Genomic DNA, 18,877 nt, shown 5'->3' with positions numbered 1-18,877 from the left:
CTTAGATTATCCTTAATTGACTCTCCTACTTAAGTTTTCAGCAGCCTGTTGCTCTTCTGTGCTGGAAGTCTTAAATATTAAAGACCATGTTATTTCTGGCTGCTGTGTCAGATAAAGAAAAACAAGTCCATAGTTAACAGAGATGTACCATAGCTAACAAGATTTTAAAATTGCATCACTGTTGTAGAAATAAGGTCCTTTGTGATGGTATTTCCTTTTTCTTAACCATTCACAGTTGAAGGCATATTTATAGTGCTTTTGTCCATCAGTACTGAAACCAACTAAATAATTGTTATGTCACAATTATCATGATATACAGAGACCAAGAATATTAACACATTCTGAATGTACGTCCCTCTACCTTTATCTATACAAGTGTTATATCTGTTTCAGTAATCTTTGTTTATTTAACAGGAAGAAGAAACTGCTAGAAAGAACACACATTAGTAAAGCATTGGCATTGGTTATTTGACACAGTAGAAGCTTATTAAAATGGCTAAACTTTCTCCCATTTTCACTGTGAACTGGAAGAGGAGTTAAGATAGCAAAGGCTAGTAAGGGTAGTAGAGACAGGATGCTGGGAAAGCTCTGTTATCAGTGACAAATTCAGACACAAGGAACATGCTCTCCTAGGGTGATTATAGTTCAAATCAGCCTGGAGTAGATTTTACTCTTCTCACCACAAAGAAATAGTAATTTAATGAGTGATCTGTATGTTAATTACCCTCATTTGATAATGAAAAATTGTATACATATATTGAAATATACACTGTGTATTTTATGACAACTTATATATGTCAAATAAATCTTTTAAAATAAAACTTAAATATAAATAAATAAAAGCTTTAGGAAATTGTACTTACCTAAATAAATGGGATCTAGATTTCAACAGTTTTACAACATTGAACTGTATGGTCTCAGTGAAACATTGTGTAGGGAGAAGAGGGGATAAAAGAGCCCCTTCAACATCACTACACTATGTCCTGCTCATTTTCTTCCTGGTGCCTTCTCATATTCACCTACTCTCTCCCATCAGGACCTTCCTTACCCACTTGACTGGGTATTAGCAGAAACTTAATCTTTGGCTCCAAATGCTATGATGGGTCCAGAGATACATCCCAGCTCTCAGAGTATCTCAGAAGTACTTCTAATCACTCATCCATTGATAATTAACACACTGTGAATGGCTTTGAGATTTTTTAGCTATTTTTAATCTTGAAAGGTTTTAATACTTTTTCATATTTACTGCATCTCCCCATCTTTAATGTCTACTCACAAGGAGATCTTGACTGAAAATATCTTCAAATGCCATGGGTGTACTCATTGATAAAAATGACCTCAAAGATATCTTTAAAAGATAACTCATTCTTCTGGTTATATCTCTATGTGTCTATATATGTATTTTATAAAGCATATTTTACTAGATGAAATTATATTATCTTTTTATAGTCTTGTCTTTCATACATAGATGTATAGATCTACCATTAAACAACAGATCTATAATATATAACAAATTATTTATTTTATGTGAATATAATATATGAATCTATATGGAAATTGTGATATTACAATATGCATGGATTTACTCACAAAGAAACCAAAGCCCTGCAAGCTGAGGATAAAGACCTGAAGAAATACAATGCAAGTCAATCCAAATGGAACATAACACCCCAAGGCTGTATTGTGCTGAGTTGTGACAGCAGACTCACACATTTTCTGTTTGTTACCCCCTTTTACAAGCTATGACCATGCTTTCAAAGTGATGCTCACATGACACAGAAAACAACAACCACTTTTAAGTGCATATGGGGAACATCCAAAGTCCTTAAACACCATAAAGCCTAACTATGGAGCAAAGACTGAAGGAAGGACAAGCTAGCCTGATATAGCTGTCTCCTGAGAGGCTCTGACAGTACCTGACTAATACAGATGTAGAGGCTCACAGCCATCCATTGGACTGAGTACAGGGTCCCCAATGAAGGAGCTAGAGAAAGGACCAAAGGAGCTGAAGGGTTTGTAGCCCCTGGACGAACAACAATATGAACTAACTAGTACCCTCAGAGCTCCCAGGGTCTCAACCACCAACCAAGGACTGCACATGGAGGGGTCTGATTGTTCTGGCAGCATGTGTATAGTAGAGGATTGCAAAGTCGATCATCAATGGGAGGAGAGGCCCTTGGCCCTGTGAAGGTTCTGTGCCCCAGTGTAGGGAAATGCCAGGGCCAGAAAGTGGGAGAGGGTGGGGTGGCAGGCATGGGGGGGGGAGGCAACAGGGTTTGTTCTCTGTTTGTTTGTTTTTTGAAGGGGAAACTGGGAAAGGAGAAATAATATGACATGTAAATAAAGAAAATATCTAATAAAAAAAAGTCAAAAATATACTGAGAAGTATGTATGTCATGCTTAAGTCGTATCTTTAATCTACCATAGATAACAATATACCTGTGTCTATGGTGCATAGGCCAAATCCACCCCATTGCTTGTTTCTATAAATAAAGTATTATTTAAACGAAAAAAAAAATAAAAGCCTAGGTTTTCAGGCGGTTATTCTCCTCAGAAGGATGGAGACATAGGCTGCTGACAAAATACCTTCTAAGTGCACCTCACTGCCTCATTTTAAATTTTTGCCATCTTTTGTAAACAATTCAGTATATCTATATATGTGTTTTCAAAATATCATAAACATTCCTCCATATAATTCAATAAATCTCTCTATATATCCAAGATATCAAAAACATTCCTCCATATCACTGACTGGAGTGTGACTCTTGTCATGAGATTGCCTTCTAACATCCTCTTTTTTAATACAGAAAAGTAAAGGTGCCAGTAATTTCATATACTGTTAAGGCATTATAATCTGGATTCATAAATGAACATAATTTTGAAACAAGTAATTTGCTTTTCTAGACCCATTTTAATTTTGAATTATCAATTGAGACCTACATTTTAGGAATTTTCACTTATCTTTGCTAGAGTTTTCGGTCATTTGTGTTAGACTTGTAACACAATTTTATAAAATTAAAAAAAAGAAAACAAAAACAAAACAATAAACAAAAACAAAAATATTTGTTTAAAAGATTGCCCTCATCTTTCTGTAATCACAAAACTAATGATTATATCTTATAATACACGACACTATATTTGCAAGTGAGATTCTTACCCCTAGGTATAACAAGATTCCATAGAAGGAGAATTTCCAGAAAAAGCATCGCCGAAGGGCGTGGAAAAGCTGGGGATTCTTTTTTGAAGCTTGTTCTCTGTCCCATTCTCTGCAAAGAACAAGAAAATGAAACCAGTGGGCTGCAGGTGCAAATATCTGAGCTGCTCTATTTCCCTTCATACTTTCTGTCCCATGAGTATCAAGGAGATTCACTACCATGATGTAAGAGACAAAACCTTGTGACGTCGCCCCAGTACCAACTGCCCAATAGATGTTTAGCATAATCTAATGGTCATCCATGAAATCACTCTGTACAGTTTCATTTTATGAAAATCCTGAGTTTTGTATGCTAGGTTTCTTAGTAGCAATGACAGGGGTGAGCAAATAATGTATAACACTGAGAATGCACTTGTGCTCAGAATAAGATGCAAATAATAGATATTTTAAGCTTTTTTCCTGTTATCTCATGACATTTATGTATTCTTAACTGTCGAAGACTTCACAATTTGCAGCTTTCAAAAACAAATTAAAACCTCAGATGAATTTTTTGTTTTGAATATATTTTTAATTTTAATTAATAAAATTTAAATCATTTTCCCTTTCATTGTCTACCTATCTCTTCCTATGTCTCTTCCCTTCAGCCCCTCCCCTGTCCCTTTTCTACATTCTTTCTCAAATTCATAGCCTCTTTGTCTTTTATTAAAATATTTACCCATATATACATACATAAATACAACCTGCTGAGTACCTTTAGTGCTGCCTGTATCTATAAGACTTCAGGGATGTCTCCTTGGCATTGGATAACTGATTAGGGAGCTCACCACTAGAAAAAGTAATTTCTCTCTCAGTTGTGTACAGTTCTTTGTCTGGGAGTGAGGATCTTGAAAGAAGGGGCTGATGCACACTGTAAGAGCCAGAAGGCCAGAAAATCTGCTGTGAGATATGTCTCCTAAAAATGATAGGGAAGCTATACCCATAATACCTCAACAATCTGGTTGCCTAAAAGAGACCTGAACAGTGACGATACCAACAGACATGCTAATGAAAGGGGAGACATCAGGGAAACAACTTGTGATTGAAAATAAGAAAAGCTTACTGGAGTTTTAAAGAAAAAGCATGAAAGAACCATTATTAAACTTCATATCCAACTACTGCATTCATTTAATGGTGTCTAAGTCTTTGAAAATAGAGCAAAACAAGGCTGGAGAGATGGCTCAGTGGTTAAGAGCACTGATTGCTCTTCCAAAGGTCCTAAGTTCAATTGCCAGCACCTACATGGTAGCTCCCAACCATCTGTAGTGGGATCTGAAGCCCTCTTTTGGTGTGTCTGAAGATAGCTACAATATACTCATATAAATAAATAAATAAATAAATAAATAAATAAATAAATAAATAAATAAATAAGACATCAACACAAGGTAGAATAATAACCTTCAATTAAGGGAATTTTGGGGACAAATTTCAAACTAAAATGATTCTTGAAATGAAAAACATCAATAATCCAAGTAAAAATCTTCGTGCGAAGTCTAATCAGTAGACTCCTATAGAAAACAGAGGATGAGGGCTGAAGACAACATATTGGAATTGTGTCACTCAGTAAAAGTCAGCAGGGAATTTTAAAAATTTTAAAAATGTGACCAAAATATGGGAAACCTTTGAAACTCCATAGTGAAGGCTTTATAAATAGAAATAAAATAAACATGAAAAAACAAGAAACCATGTTTCCTCAACAAGTTACTAATAAAACCATAGGAAAAAAATGCCAAACCTAGAAAAAGAGATATCCTTCTAGATACAAGAGGGCTCACAGAACACCAGAAAGACAAAACCACAAAAGAGACTTCCATCCTCAGAACATGTTATGGTTAAAACATTAAAAGTGCAAAACGGAGAAAGAGATTGAAACAAAAGAGAGGTCAAGTCTCTTCTAATGGCAGGGCCCATCAGAATAGCACCTGAAAATTTAGCAGAAAGTTCTCTTCAAAAAATCTTTATTTACTGTGAACATCTTGAAGCCTAGCAGATTGCCCTCTTTCCTCCCTCCAGCCCAGTCAAAGTCCCTTTCCTCTTACTCCTTCCATAATCCCCACCTCACTTCCCAATCATTGCTTCTTCTAAGCCAGAAAGGCTGAAAAAGGGATATCCCAAAAGATCCAAAAGTTCCAAAAGATCATGATTGTAAAGCCACAGTGTTATATTCAGCAAAAATTATCTATTAAAATTTAAAGAGAAATAAAAACTTACCATGATAAAAAGAAATTAAAGGAATTTACAGGTACTGAGCTGGCTCTAAAAAGGATACTGGAAGAAATACTAGGGCCTGAAAACAAGATAAACAGGCTTCACAATAAGTCAGAGGATAAGTAATTCCATAACAGTTTACCACAAAGGTCTCAAAAGATAGCACAAAACAACACAGCAGACAGTAATATACACCTTTCAGAAGTGTCTCAACTCCTCAGTAGAAAGATGCAGACTACCAGCTTGGATTTGAAACTGGGATCCATCTTTTTGCTGCCTCTAAGAAGCATACATCACCATCAACATCAGATACCAGCTCAGTGTAGGGTAATAGGATAGAAAAAGGTATTCTAAGCAAATGGAACTAAGAAACAATTAGTATACCTATTGTAATATCTAACAAGATAAGCTTCAAACCAAAACTACTCAGAAGAGTAGCTATATAAGTAAAACCAAAGTAGGTATCATCCTTGTTATTAGGTAACTTATTGAAAAAATCCATATAGAGGATATTACATTTAGATATTGCTATATATGTACAAAACGCAAGTGTACCCAGTTTCAGGGGGAAAAATGTGGCTTCAAAACTCAGTGTCACCAACAGACAGGTCATCTCACAGATCAAGTGGACCTAACAGATATCTACAGAACACCCCACCCAAATATTAAAGAACACACATTCTTCGCATTAACCCAGAGAACTCTCTCCAAAACCAACTACATGTTAGGGCACTTTGCATTCCATGTGACATAATGGAGTAAAGATGGATATCAACAACAAGAGAAAGTATATGAACTTTTGGAAACTAATCAGCCCATGACTGAATGAAAACTGGGTCAAAGAAAAAACTTAAATCCTAAGACCTGAATGAAAATAAAAATACAGGATCCCAAAACCTATGGGACACATGAAGGCAGTTTGAAGAAGGAAGTTTACTGTAGCAAGAGACAAAAATATTAAAAAAAAAAAACTGAGATTTAATTAATGGTACACCCAAAGGCCTTGGAAAAACAAGAACAAATAATATCAGAGAAGAATAGATAAGAAGAGATATTTCAATATCAGGACTGAAATTAATGACATAAAAAGAAAACAATGAATCAAGGAAATAAAGAGTTGGGTCTGTGAAAAGAGTAACAAGTCTGACAAATCATTAGCCAATACTAGAAAAGAGAGAAGCCCCAAACTGACAAAATTAGAGATGAAACAAATGTCATTTCAACAGACAGAGAGAGGATTCAAAGAATCAACACAATTTAAATACTATATTCCACTAATCAGCAAACACTCAAAGAAGCAGATGAGTTGTGAATGCATGTGACCTATAAAGTTAAATCAAGATGAAGAAAATAATTTAAACAGCTTAATAACAGTCAATGAGAAAGCAGTAATTAAAAATCTCTGTATGAACACACACACATACACAGACACAAAAACACACAGACATGCACACATACACACACACACACACACACACACACACACACACACACACACATACACACACAGCCAGATGGATGCAGCACAGAATTCAGAATTCTACTAGACCTTCAAAGAATTAACAATAGTAGTCCTTAAAGAATTAACACCAATAGTTCTTAAATTGTTTGATAAAACAGAAAAGGAAGAAAAATTTCCAAATTATTTTTTACCTGATACCAAGATCAGACAAACACCCAACAAAAAAAAGTGAGGATGGTAGACCAGTCTTTCTAATGGACACGTATGTAAAAATTCTCTTAAAATACTTGTAAACCATATTCAAGAACATATAAAATATATCACCTATGATGATGAAATCACCTTCATTCTAGAGGTGCAGGGAGTATTCAGCAAACATAAATCAATAAAAGCAATACACCAAACAAATAGGCTCTAGAGACTAAAACTACATGAATATCTCCTTAGATGTGTGTGTGTGTGTGTGTGTGTGTGTGTGTGTGTGTGTGTGTGTCTTTGACAAATTTCACCTCCTTCATGATTAAGGTCCTTGAGAATCTAGGGGTATGGGGGTAACACATTTCACACAATAAGGGGCATATACAAGCTTGCAGCCAACATTATGATAAATGGAGAAAATTTGAAGCATTTCTACCAAAATTAGGAAGATATGGATGTTCACCCTATCCACTTCACTACTGTTCAATATAGTGCTTGATGTCTTAGCTAGACAAGTAAAACAAAAGTAGTAAATGAAGTAGACATAAATAGAAAAGGTATGTCAGAGTATTCTTATTTTTACATTATATGATTCCATGCATAAAATACCACAGATATCAGAAAACTCCTACAGATGCTGAACATATTCAGCAAAGTAGCAGGGTATAAAATTAATACAAAAAAATAACTAGTAGTCTTCCTACAGAAATAATATCCATACAAGAAATCAGGAAAAACAGTTCTATTCATAATAGCTTAAAAATAAATTATCTTTGAATAAATCTAACCAAAGAATTGAAGGACTTATAAAATGAAAACTTTAAAACACCAAACAAGATTTTAAGAAAATACAAGAAGATGATATTTCCCCACACTCATTGATTGGTAGAATTAATATAAAAATGGTCATCCTATCAAGACAGTCTACAGATTCAGTGCAATCAAAACCCAATACAATACTTTACAGAAATTGAAAAAAATAAACTTAAAATTCAAATGGTACCACAAAATGCATATGCTAGCAAAAGCAACCATGAGAATCTATCACTGTAAAAGTTTCCTAAAATAATATGTATATGTAAGTAAATATACATATATATGTAAATAAAAGGCTATTAAATGGAGTTACCCTAAGAACACTAGGGTAATATCTCTCTTAGACACCATAGCTTAGCAAATAAAAATCCCAGTGCCTTGCCAAACTTAGGCGGAGCTTGGGGAATTCTATGGAAGAAGGGGACAGAGATTGAAGGAGACAGAGAGGTCAAACATACCATAATAAATAAACAGAATCAACTAATCTGAGCCCCTAGGAGCCCACAAAGACTGACCCACCAAACAAAGAGTATACATGGGATCATGGGACAGACCTAGGCCCTCCACACCTTGGTAACAGCTGTACAGCAGGAGCAGGGCTGCCTCTGGCTCTGTAGAATCCTATGGATCTCTTTCCCATAACTGGGCTGCCTTGCCTAGCCATAATACAAGATGTGCCTCCTCCCACTGCAACTTGATATGCCAAGGCAGGGTGATACCAGTTAAAGGCTTCTCTTTTTCTGAGTCTTTTTTGAAGAGAAAGGGTGGACGGGAGGATGGCAGAAAGGTAAGATGAGCGGGAGGTGGGAGGAGAAGAGGAAGGGGAAGCTATGATCAGGATATAAAGTAAATTAATAAAAAAATAAAATCCCAGTGCCAGCCAGTGATTATCTCTCTAGAGGTTTTGGTTACTGGGGTCCCATAAACCCCCAAATATTACAGGCTACATATTGCCAATGTTCTTGGTAAGCTTCCAGAGTTTGATGGAAAGACTCTACTGCTGAAGTAATTGGATACTTGAGATGTAAAAAAAAAAAAAAAAAAAAAAAAAAAAAAAAAAAAAAAAAAAAAAAAAAAAAAAAAAAAAAAATCAATCAGGTAGCAAAAAGGAAGCTTCACTCATAGTGGCTGGTGGTCATAGTGCTGAAAATTCTATGTATGTGACCAGAGGAAAAAAGTAACAGGCTTACATATAAATGCTGCCATCCATAATGAAGACTGGCTTTGGAAAGACATACCCATGAGTAGGACACTAAGAGATATGAATATCAACTTACATAATCAACCTTTTTCTGATTGGATTGAAGGCCCACTTCACAAGATAAAAGTTATGCTTGGTACCATTAACCGGGCTATATCATAGCCCTAGGAGAGAACCTAATACTATTATTCTGCTAAATAGACATAGTATTAACCCACTGCCTAAGTTATCTATATTTATAGATTTCTGCATGTCTCAGCCTTCATCAGATAAGCCACTTTTTGCAGTAGATAACAATTAATTTTTAGGTCCACAGCTGGTCAGTGGAGGACATGACTGTGGAGTTCTCAGCTCTAAATGAGACACTTATCTGCTCAGGAATCATTGTGGCAGTGGATGTGGGATGAGTTTAAGAGCTAGAGTTATTGGATACATGCAGAAATATAGTATGTGCTGTCAGAATGTGCTGAACATGACAACACTGTTGCACATATAAACTCATAATAGCTATAACTGCATGTACAAGACCTGTACACAACCATGTCAAACAAAATTTCAGCATGGATGGAAGGGGCTTATGAAGTCCCACTACTACCTGAGGAGCTATTGGTAATTAATAGAGATGCAGCTGGAGAGGTCACCAACGACCAAATAGATGGTCCTATACCATCCACATATGGTAGCTGTAACTGGAATAAGTGTGTTTTTTAAGAAGCACATGGAACATGGGAGGGAAAAGGGCAGGGAGGATCAGATAGACACTGAGTAGAATGGAATCAAAGATGGACTTGACATAAAATTATCAACATAATAAGCCAAAATTAGAGAGAAAAATATATTCTATATCTTCCCATCTCAAAAATCCAAATATATTTTGTTTTAATATCTGCAAGCTAAACTACTCCTACTTTATAATAATCATAACAAACCAGTATTTTTAAGAATATCTAACTGGCTTATGTATTTTGATTAATTGTTTTAATTACTTTTACACTACTGTGCCAAGGCACCATGACTCAGACAACTTACAGAAGAAATAGTCTCTTGGGAGCTTACACTTTCAGAGGGTGAGTTCATGACCATCATGGTGGGGAGTTTAGCAGCAGGCAGGTATGGTCCTGGGGCAGCTGAGAGCTCACATCTTGAGATGTAACCATAAGACAGAGAGAGCTAATTGGGAATAGCATGGGCTTTTGAAACCTTAAAGGCCAGACTTCCCAATTCTTCCCAAACAGCCTCTCCAACTCAGTACTCACTATATAAGCTTATAGGGGCCATTCTCACTCAGACCACCATCATTATAAACATCTTCAATTTATAAATATTTTCAAAGCAAGCCAGACTTGGTGGTATATGCCTATAGTCTTAGGAGGCTAACACAAAAAGGAAGAGGTTTTGAAGCCATCCTGGGTATATAGTGAGTTTAGGGTTATCCTGGACTAAATAATGAGATCTTGTCTCAAAAGACCAAGGTTAAGAATGCACCTCATTGTTAACAAACAACAATATGAACTAACTAGTACCCTCAGAGCTCCCAGGGACTAAACCACCAACCAAAGAGTACACATGTGTGGACTCATGGCTCCAGCAGCATATGTATAGCAGTGGATGGCCTAGTTGGTCATCAATGGGAGGAGAGGCCCTTGGTCCTGTGAAGGCTCTATGCCCTGGTGTAGGGGAATGCCAGGGCCAGTAAGCAGGAGAGGGTGGGTTGGTGAGCACGGGGAGGGAGGAGGGAACAGGGTTTGTTTTTTTACAGAGGGGAAACCAGGAAAGGAGATATCATTTGAAATGTAAACAAAGAAAATATCTAATAAAAAAAGAAAAAAATACTGAAACAAAAAAGAAAAGAAAACAAATACTGAAACCAAAAAAAAAAAAAAAAAAAAAAAAGATTGACAAACAGTAAAAAAGCATACATTCCATCCATCCCTACTGCCACAAACATTTTGGGAACAAATATAAATAATTTGCTACACAATGATGTCATTTTATTCTTTCCAAATCTTACTTTTTCCTACATTTTTTAAAGACAGAAATTCTCAGACTATGCATCATTTATTTTTGTAAAAGAGACCATTTCTTAAGAAAGTGATTATCTTTCATTTATTGTTTTACTGCTTAATTCTTGAGTTGATCAAGATTCAGCAAGAGTATAAGATGATTTTATTTGGATGCACCATTTTTAAATGGAACCTCTAATATTCCAGCTTTCTGTTCTTTAAAAGACATGAAAAACATCTTTCTTTTGCCAATAAGGTCATTGATAAGATCATACCTTTCTAGTTTTTCAGACAAGTTGTCAGCTGAGTCAGCAGAAGGGGCTTGGTATATGTCTGACAACTCCAAGTGGTGTCTGTACCCTTTCCTCAAAATTGGTGTGGTCCAGCTGAAAGAGAAGAGGGCAGATAGATTTATTCACTTGATTAGGTCTCCAATGTAGACATGATTCTTATATCAACTGTATGCACACAAAAAGATGAAAGTGAAATAAGACAACTTACATAAATACAATAATTCATATCTTAGTTGATATACCCACATAAGCACCAACACCTCTAAACTGATGCCATTGCTTCAGTCTGAATAGACAAGAAATCTATTACAGTGTAGTCTTTCCCAAATGTAGCCTAGGGCAATTCGGCAAGTAATTAGCTATGGCACTATTACTGATGCTGCGGTATGCTTGCAGACAGGAGCTTAAGAGGGCTGCCCTAAGAGAGACCCAACAAGCACCTGAAACAGTCATATGCAGATACTAGCACCCAATCCATGGAAGCTGGGGCCCCAGCTGTGGTTGAATTGGGGAAAAGCTAGAAGAAGCTAAGGAGGAGGGTGGGCCCGATGGGAAGACCAGCAGTCTCCAGAGACTTGAGGCCCCAGGGAGTGGGGAGGTCTGGTGAGGCGAGAGTGGGGTGGGGCGTGGGGGATGCGGACATTCTCTTGGAGACATGGGCAGTTGGGGTTGGTGGGGAAGGTAGGGGATGCGGAGTGGTCAGTGAGAAGACTGGGAGGGAGATGAAGACTGGACTGTAAAAAAGTGTTAAAAAATAAATTTTTTTTAAAAATTAATTTTTTTTTTAAAAAGTGAATATAAACAGTGAATAGCTTATACCAGTTAGCTGATAGAATTATCACTATATTATTGCAAGAAAATATGAATCATCACCACTGTTCTCTTTACACTGTAGATATTTATTAGGAATTTAATACATAATCTATGATAAAACTAGAGACACTGATGGAAGAAATAAGAAGAGTAGCCCTATTTGCTCAAACATGCTGTTTTTAACTACTATGGCAAAAGGCAGGATAACCTTCACAATGACAGAAATCAGAAATTCTAACACACACACACATACATACTCACACACATACACACACATACACAAACATATACACACATACACACATACACAAATACACACACATACACACATACACACTCACACACACACATACACACACATACATACTCACACACACACATACACAAACATACACACACACACATACACACACCTCAAAGCTGTCCCTAATGACACCTCCTCCAACAAGGCCACACCTCTTAATCTTTCCCAAACAGCTTCACCAACTGGTGAACAAGTATTCAAATATATAGGAGCCTTTGGAGGTCACTCTTATTCAGACCACCACAATACTAATTTTCAATTAAAAACATTTTGACAGCAAGCCAGACATAGTGGCACATGCCTATAGTCCCAGAACTGGGGAGGCTGAGGCAAAAGAAAGTGATTTTAGAGGCTATCCTGTGTATATAGTGAGTTTAAGGTCAGCCTTTTAATATAAATATTAATATACACATATATATGTATATATATGTATATTATGTATATAAAATAGATATGTATATGAGGAAGCTTGAAAAATATGAAAGGAAGACAGGCAGAGAAAAGGAAAATTATAAAAAAAGCAATTGTATATCAAGAGAAAATTCTAAAATAAATTCAAAAGAATGAGATATTTCTCAGCTTAAATTTTATGTTTGTTGTTTTGAGACAGTTCTCTGTGTAGCCCTGGCTGTCCTGGAACTCACTCTGTAGACCATGCTGACCTTGAACTCATTGGGATCCATCTGTCTCTGCCTCTGGAGTGCTGGTATTAAAGGCATGTGTGATCACTGCAAGTCAAATTCTGTGTATTCGCATAAGGAAGAAATTCATCTGGATTTAGTGGTTTACAAAACTGGTTTCTCCCTCAGCACCTCTTTTTGTGCCTGAGAGATGTCTAAGATGTACTGTTATTGAGACTTTTTAAGGATGTAAAAAAGGAAATTTGCATGCAACCACCAAAAGTCAGCATCCAAGAAGCAGGATAAACATGTAACAGGAAAACATACTCTGTCAAAGTCATGTGAGAGCAAGGAAATGTCTTGCCAAATGTCAACATTTTGATACTGTTCTGGGGCAAAATGTTCCACATGGCCTTCATGATTACCCTCATCCCTCCCATATAAGGGTCCATATTCTTTACATTACTTTAGTCCCTGGTTTGATCACTAGGACCAGCCCTATGTCCTTAATTGCTCTGATAGTTGCCTTTAAGACTGATCTAAATTTAGGTCCATCCTTTAGACTAAGTAACTCATTATCCACTCCTTGCTAAGACATGAGTGATTGACTATGGGTTAGTGTGTCACTTTCTCCCTTTAACTTGCAAGCTTACATTTTGATGAGAGCCTCTTTCACAAAGGTAAACTAGATGTCTTCACAGTTCACTGTGATTCACTGGTCATTCTTGTCAGAGGGAAAAAATAAAATAGTGAATATTCATGAAAGTGGTTTGGATGCATGAGGAAAATGGTGCCACAATGGTGCAGTGCCTCTAGTGGTATCATCTAAGGAAAGGCAGTACAGCTAGGTACTCATTGCCCCAGAATCTCACAAAGGAAAATGACACTGAAAAGTAGCTGGCAGTTAGTATAGGAGGTAAAAGGGAAATAGCAATGTGGGATGCTGTGATTTAGGCTATTATCCTCCATAAACTTGAAGCAAGAGTTTACTACAATTTTTTTTAAAGTATCTATTTAGCAATTGCCAAAGAAGTTTCACAACCATTAGCACATTATTATTTGCATTTGAAATTTCTGTTAAGCAAACAGGACAAAAAGGGGTGTTGCTTTATTACCAGGATTAGGAAATGGTACTCAGAGGTGTAAAACGTTTCTAAATTACTAACATCAAAGGTTTCTTCACATTCTTTTGAATTCATTTAACCATGTTCAGCTTTTGAAAAGTAAGTAGAGTGAGTTGTATTAAAATAAGACACAAAATTGGACTAAAAGTAAGGGAAGTGAAAACTAATAGGCAGTAGGAACGGGTGTGATCTGCAGTCAAATAATAAGCCCTTTTCCAGAAAACAAAGCAAAACTAACTCATGACGTCAGCATGCACTGCTTTATAAGGACTCTTATAAACTTCAACTTCATGACCAACTTCCAGCTACTATAGATGAGAACTGGGAAGATCACTGACCTGCATAAAATATTATCATGTCCACCTCTTCAGAGACAATGAACACAAATGACCTCAATACCATAATAGCAAGGTACAACATAAATGCAAAGTGATCACCATTTGAACCTTTGTTTACCATACTGCAATTTAAGTTCTATAATTTGATATTTAACAGTGGCTATGTTTAGCAGCTAGTTCACAATTCAATTCAGCTTGAAAAACTCAAGTGTGTTGATCCCTACTGGCAGAGATTCGAAATTTCAGATGGCGGATGGGATGGGACAGGAAGAATGATGATCGTTAGAACGCAGTTAAAAAATGTTTTCCACCTACTAAAAATCCTTGTGCTCTCAATATATTTGAAAATATTAAAATGTCACATCACTTTTTAAGCAAACAGAATTTTACTGTCCTCCAATACCATGCTTCAAAAGGCATTTAGTGGTAAATTTGAAACCATTTTATCCCCTTGAAAAATATAACTCTGATTCTTTTGGCTCATGTATAAGATATAGTGGCCATTCCCATAAATGAGCTTCCAGCACAGTTCACAGTAACACAATGTGTGAGATGCTTTTATAAAAACCATCCTTTGTTATCTCAGAATTTTAAGATATTATGTTATACAGAGACATCTAGTTTTAACAAGAGAACTATTGAAGGCAAAATGAATTCAGTAGTATAATATACTCAAACATCATACATCTTACCATCTGTATTTTATTCATAATTAGCATCACTTCTTGGCAGTTACAGTACAGTCAACCTCCATTTATGTTCCCAAATTGAAACAGGTTCAATGTAAAATATAAAAAGTAAAATATAGGGACAGGAGGGGTGATCAGTGGTTTAGAGCATTTGCTGCTCTTACAGAGGACCAGAGTTTGCTTCTCAGCCCCCACATGGTGACTCACAATATCTGGGACTCCAGGTCCAGGGGATCTGATGCTTTTTTCTGACCTCTGAGGGCTCCAGGTACACATGCAGTACACATATTTACACACAGGCAAAACACTCATCATATACATTATAAGTCTAAAATGAATTTGAAAAACTAAAATCTATTAGCTGTCTGCAATCACCAAAGAGTCACCTTAGAGAAAGATTTTATATCCTGAGATTAAACCAATAAATCAAGCCAAATGTCTCCTACCAATGAGTTCTCCCAGTCAACTGCAGGCCAGTCTAAGAAATAATAAAGCAAAACTAAAAAAATCAGACATTCAAGTTTCAGGTACTTTGCAATACTAATGTGAAATTCAAGCCATTCTTTCTTTTCAGTGATTCTAAGTATATTCAATGGACTTGTGTAAATTCAATAATATTCAAGCCAGGATTTTAACCTCAGCATTTCTCCCATTAGAAAATAATATATAGTCAGTAAGGTATTTCATGAGTCTGAGTGGTTTAACTTGGAACAACAGGAAGCAATACATTGAAGATTTCCTTTTCTGTCTTCCCATTGCCCCTGATAGCTCTTCACCTCATATCCAAATCACTTATGCATCTTGATTCATAACCAGCCACTATATATGTTCTATGGACTTATAAATTGGTAGTCCTCAAAAGTATAATGGTTTCTAAAATTCTGACTATTTCTAACAGAAACTAGCTAATCAACTGTGAGTTTGCAGACTCTCATGTGTAGTTTTTAGAGTTTACTAACATTCACGGAAAAACCCTAGTATCTCAGATACTGTTCTGTTCACTTAACCACAGGAAGCTTCAGGCTTTATTATGAAAAATGCTACTATTTTAGTTTCTAAAAAAAAGCACATATAAAACCTACTCTAGTTTAGTTCATTCTATTTCTTTGGGAAAACTCTAATTTTTTTATAGGATGACATCTTATTTCTAATAATGAAATGATTTGTTGCCAGAGATTGAGGGCGGAAGTCCCTGCTCCAGGGTTGCCAGACAAGGCTTAGCCACCTGTCCAAATATGCCACTTAAGAAGATGAGCAGTGACAAAGGACAGAAAAGAAATATTTAATCTAAGTGGGACATAGTGAAGAACAGAAAAAGGGTTCTGCACCTCCCACTGAGTCCATCTCAGGACACTGATAAAAGTTTAGGCTTAAATAAAACAACCATAGAATCAGAGATAGTAGATGTGCATCATTAAAAGGTTTGGTAAAATTGTCATCATCTGGTCTCAGGTTTTGTTCCATAATTCAGTTCGAAGAAGTCATTATCATTTGTGGGGACAAGCCATTTCCCAAGAAAGACTGCTCCTGCACGTGGCATGATTCTCATGCATAGTGGTCTGTAGGTGCAATTCCGCTCTCTTGGAATACAGAGTGACTACAGGCTATGGCAATCATGGAAGAAATGCAAGGGCATCTTGGGAGTCTAGAGAAAGATGCTATAGAGGGAGACAGTAAGATTTCTCTCTCTTTGTGCATCTAGTCATAAAAGATGTGATAGATTAGGTATCATTTTTGAGACAAATACTGTACAAGTGACATAAAACCTACATACAAATAAAGAGTTCAACCCAAAGTTAAAGAAAAATCCAGACAAGAATACAGATGCAAAATGCAGTCATGGACACCAGGCTTTTAGCCTGTTTATAGTGACCTATGAACCAAATGAGGAGTCAAAGCTCTTTAACAGAAACATTTAAGCTCCTATTAAAAACCTGCAAATTATAATGATTATTAAATGTTTGTTTCTTTTCAAAACCTTTCCTCATAAAAGTCATACATTTAAAGACAATAACCAGTTTTCCAACTGGCATTTAGCTACACCTAGCAGAGTCACCTGACATTTTCATCTGCTAAAACTTGGTATTAAGGTCGTATCTCAAATATTTTCAAACTCAATCATTATTTGCACAGAAAAATCATACTTCCACAGTATTTAATATTGCTTTTTTATTAAACTAGTCAAATGAATTAAATATTGTTACAACCAGTTGTATCATTTCTATTACAATTGACTTTAGCCCACACTCATGACCTTTTTTTTAATATAAAATAAGTCAAAGGAAATCAATGAATGTTATCTAAACACTAGAAATTTTCTTATCACCCTTATAAATTTACTATAAATTCAAAATACCTCCCATTGTCCATACAGTCCTACCCAGTCAGAGAATTGTAGTCAGGCAGAGAAAGGGGTCATTTGAGTCGGCTGTAGCAGAGCTCTACCCTATTGCTTCTCTTTAGGTATGTTGCTAAATGGTTATGAGGAAGAGAAGGAGGAATTTAATGCTAAAAGTTAAATAACCTCTATAAAGAGTTTTTAGTAACTTGTAAATAGCATTTTGAATGTCACAATTGTTTTATTGGCTTAGCTTTAAAGTTATTTTATAGCCATACATAGTTTTTAAAAAATTTTAGAAAATAGACACTCAGCTTATAGAAGCTCTAGATAAAACAAGCAGGCTTTAAGAATTCAATCTAACTTAAGACCTGCACAATATGAAGCCAGGCACATTCCCAGCATGAAGGCAGATGTGGTTATGAAGTCATGACATGAGCTGAGATGATACTGGCATATGCTGGCTGTTGACAGAGGGAGCGGCAGTTCTGTTCAAGGATCTTGGATCTGAGAGACTCATGTCAAAGTAGATGGCCCTTGTCTCATGCACTCATGAGCAGCACTACATGGACTCAGTAGGTTTAAAAATCAACACGTGAATATGAGAGGAATGGTGGTGAAATGACAGAGAAAATACTAGAAGGGAAGGAATGGGTAAATTTGATCAACACACATTATATGTATATATGAAATTATCAAATGAAAATTAATAAAATCAATCTAAAGCTACAGTAATGATGTCAGATGATCATTGTCTCTCCAATGATTCTCTGAGGAATTTGGCACTGAATTTGCTACTTCTCCATCATATTGCTGTTTGTATAAGCACTGACCACTAGATCAGCATGATGGACTTTATGAATACTATAAATAACTGCTAATGCTTAGCCACTTTTGTGTTTGAGAGCTAATTATTCAAGGAGCTCTCATTTTCAAAGAGAATTATATTTATTCTGGTTTAGATGGCTAAAATACAATTAATACAGTCAGTGCATTTCAGAAGATCTGGACAACTAATTACTTGCTATTCAACAAAATGTTCACAAATTCTAAGAAAAATCATTTAAAGGCCTAAGGGTTATAAGTATTCTAGCTTCCATATGGAAACTAGTTTGTAACTTTGTGGCAAAATGAGCCCAGAGTTTAAATAATAAAGTAAATTTACCCATTTCTTGAGATACATCTAAACATAAACCAGGAAGAAAAGGGGAGAAGAGAGTGAAGGGGAGGAGGGAGTGAAGGGGAGGAGGGAGTGAAGGGGAGGAGGGAGTGAAGGGGAG

At 36.1% G+C, this 18,877-nt stretch overlaps 1 protein-coding gene across 4 annotated transcripts in view; it reads right to left on the bottom strand.

Annotated features, from left to right (window-relative positions):
* Cftr (CF transmembrane conductance regulator) overlaps positions 1-18,877 on the bottom strand; it is a 156,162-nt gene that overhangs the window by 116,544 nt on the left and 20,741 nt on the right. For all 4 annotated transcript variants that reach the window (XR_004121891.1, XM_031381240.1, XM_031381242.1 and 1 more), the window contains exons 3-4: positions 11,354-11,464; positions 3,158-3,266 (exon numbers count right to left, since the gene is read on the bottom strand). Coding sequence is in view for 3 of the 4 variants with exons in the window: in XM_031381240.1 (XP_031237100.1) it covers positions 3,158-3,266; positions 11,354-11,464 (220 nt within the window). In the remaining variant the exon portion in view is untranslated. The remainder of the gene's footprint in view (positions 1-3,157; positions 3,267-11,353; positions 11,465-18,877) is intronic.

Source organism: Mastomys coucha, unplaced genomic scaffold (assembly GCF_008632895.1).
Source record: "Mastomys coucha isolate ucsf_1 unplaced genomic scaffold, UCSF_Mcou_1 pScaffold20, whole genome shotgun sequence".
In the NCBI taxonomy this organism is placed as follows: domain Eukaryota; kingdom Metazoa; phylum Chordata; class Mammalia; order Rodentia; family Muridae; genus Mastomys; species Mastomys coucha.
The sequence above is the reverse complement of the archived record's forward strand: the minus strand, read 5'-3'. Positions and strand labels throughout refer to the sequence as shown.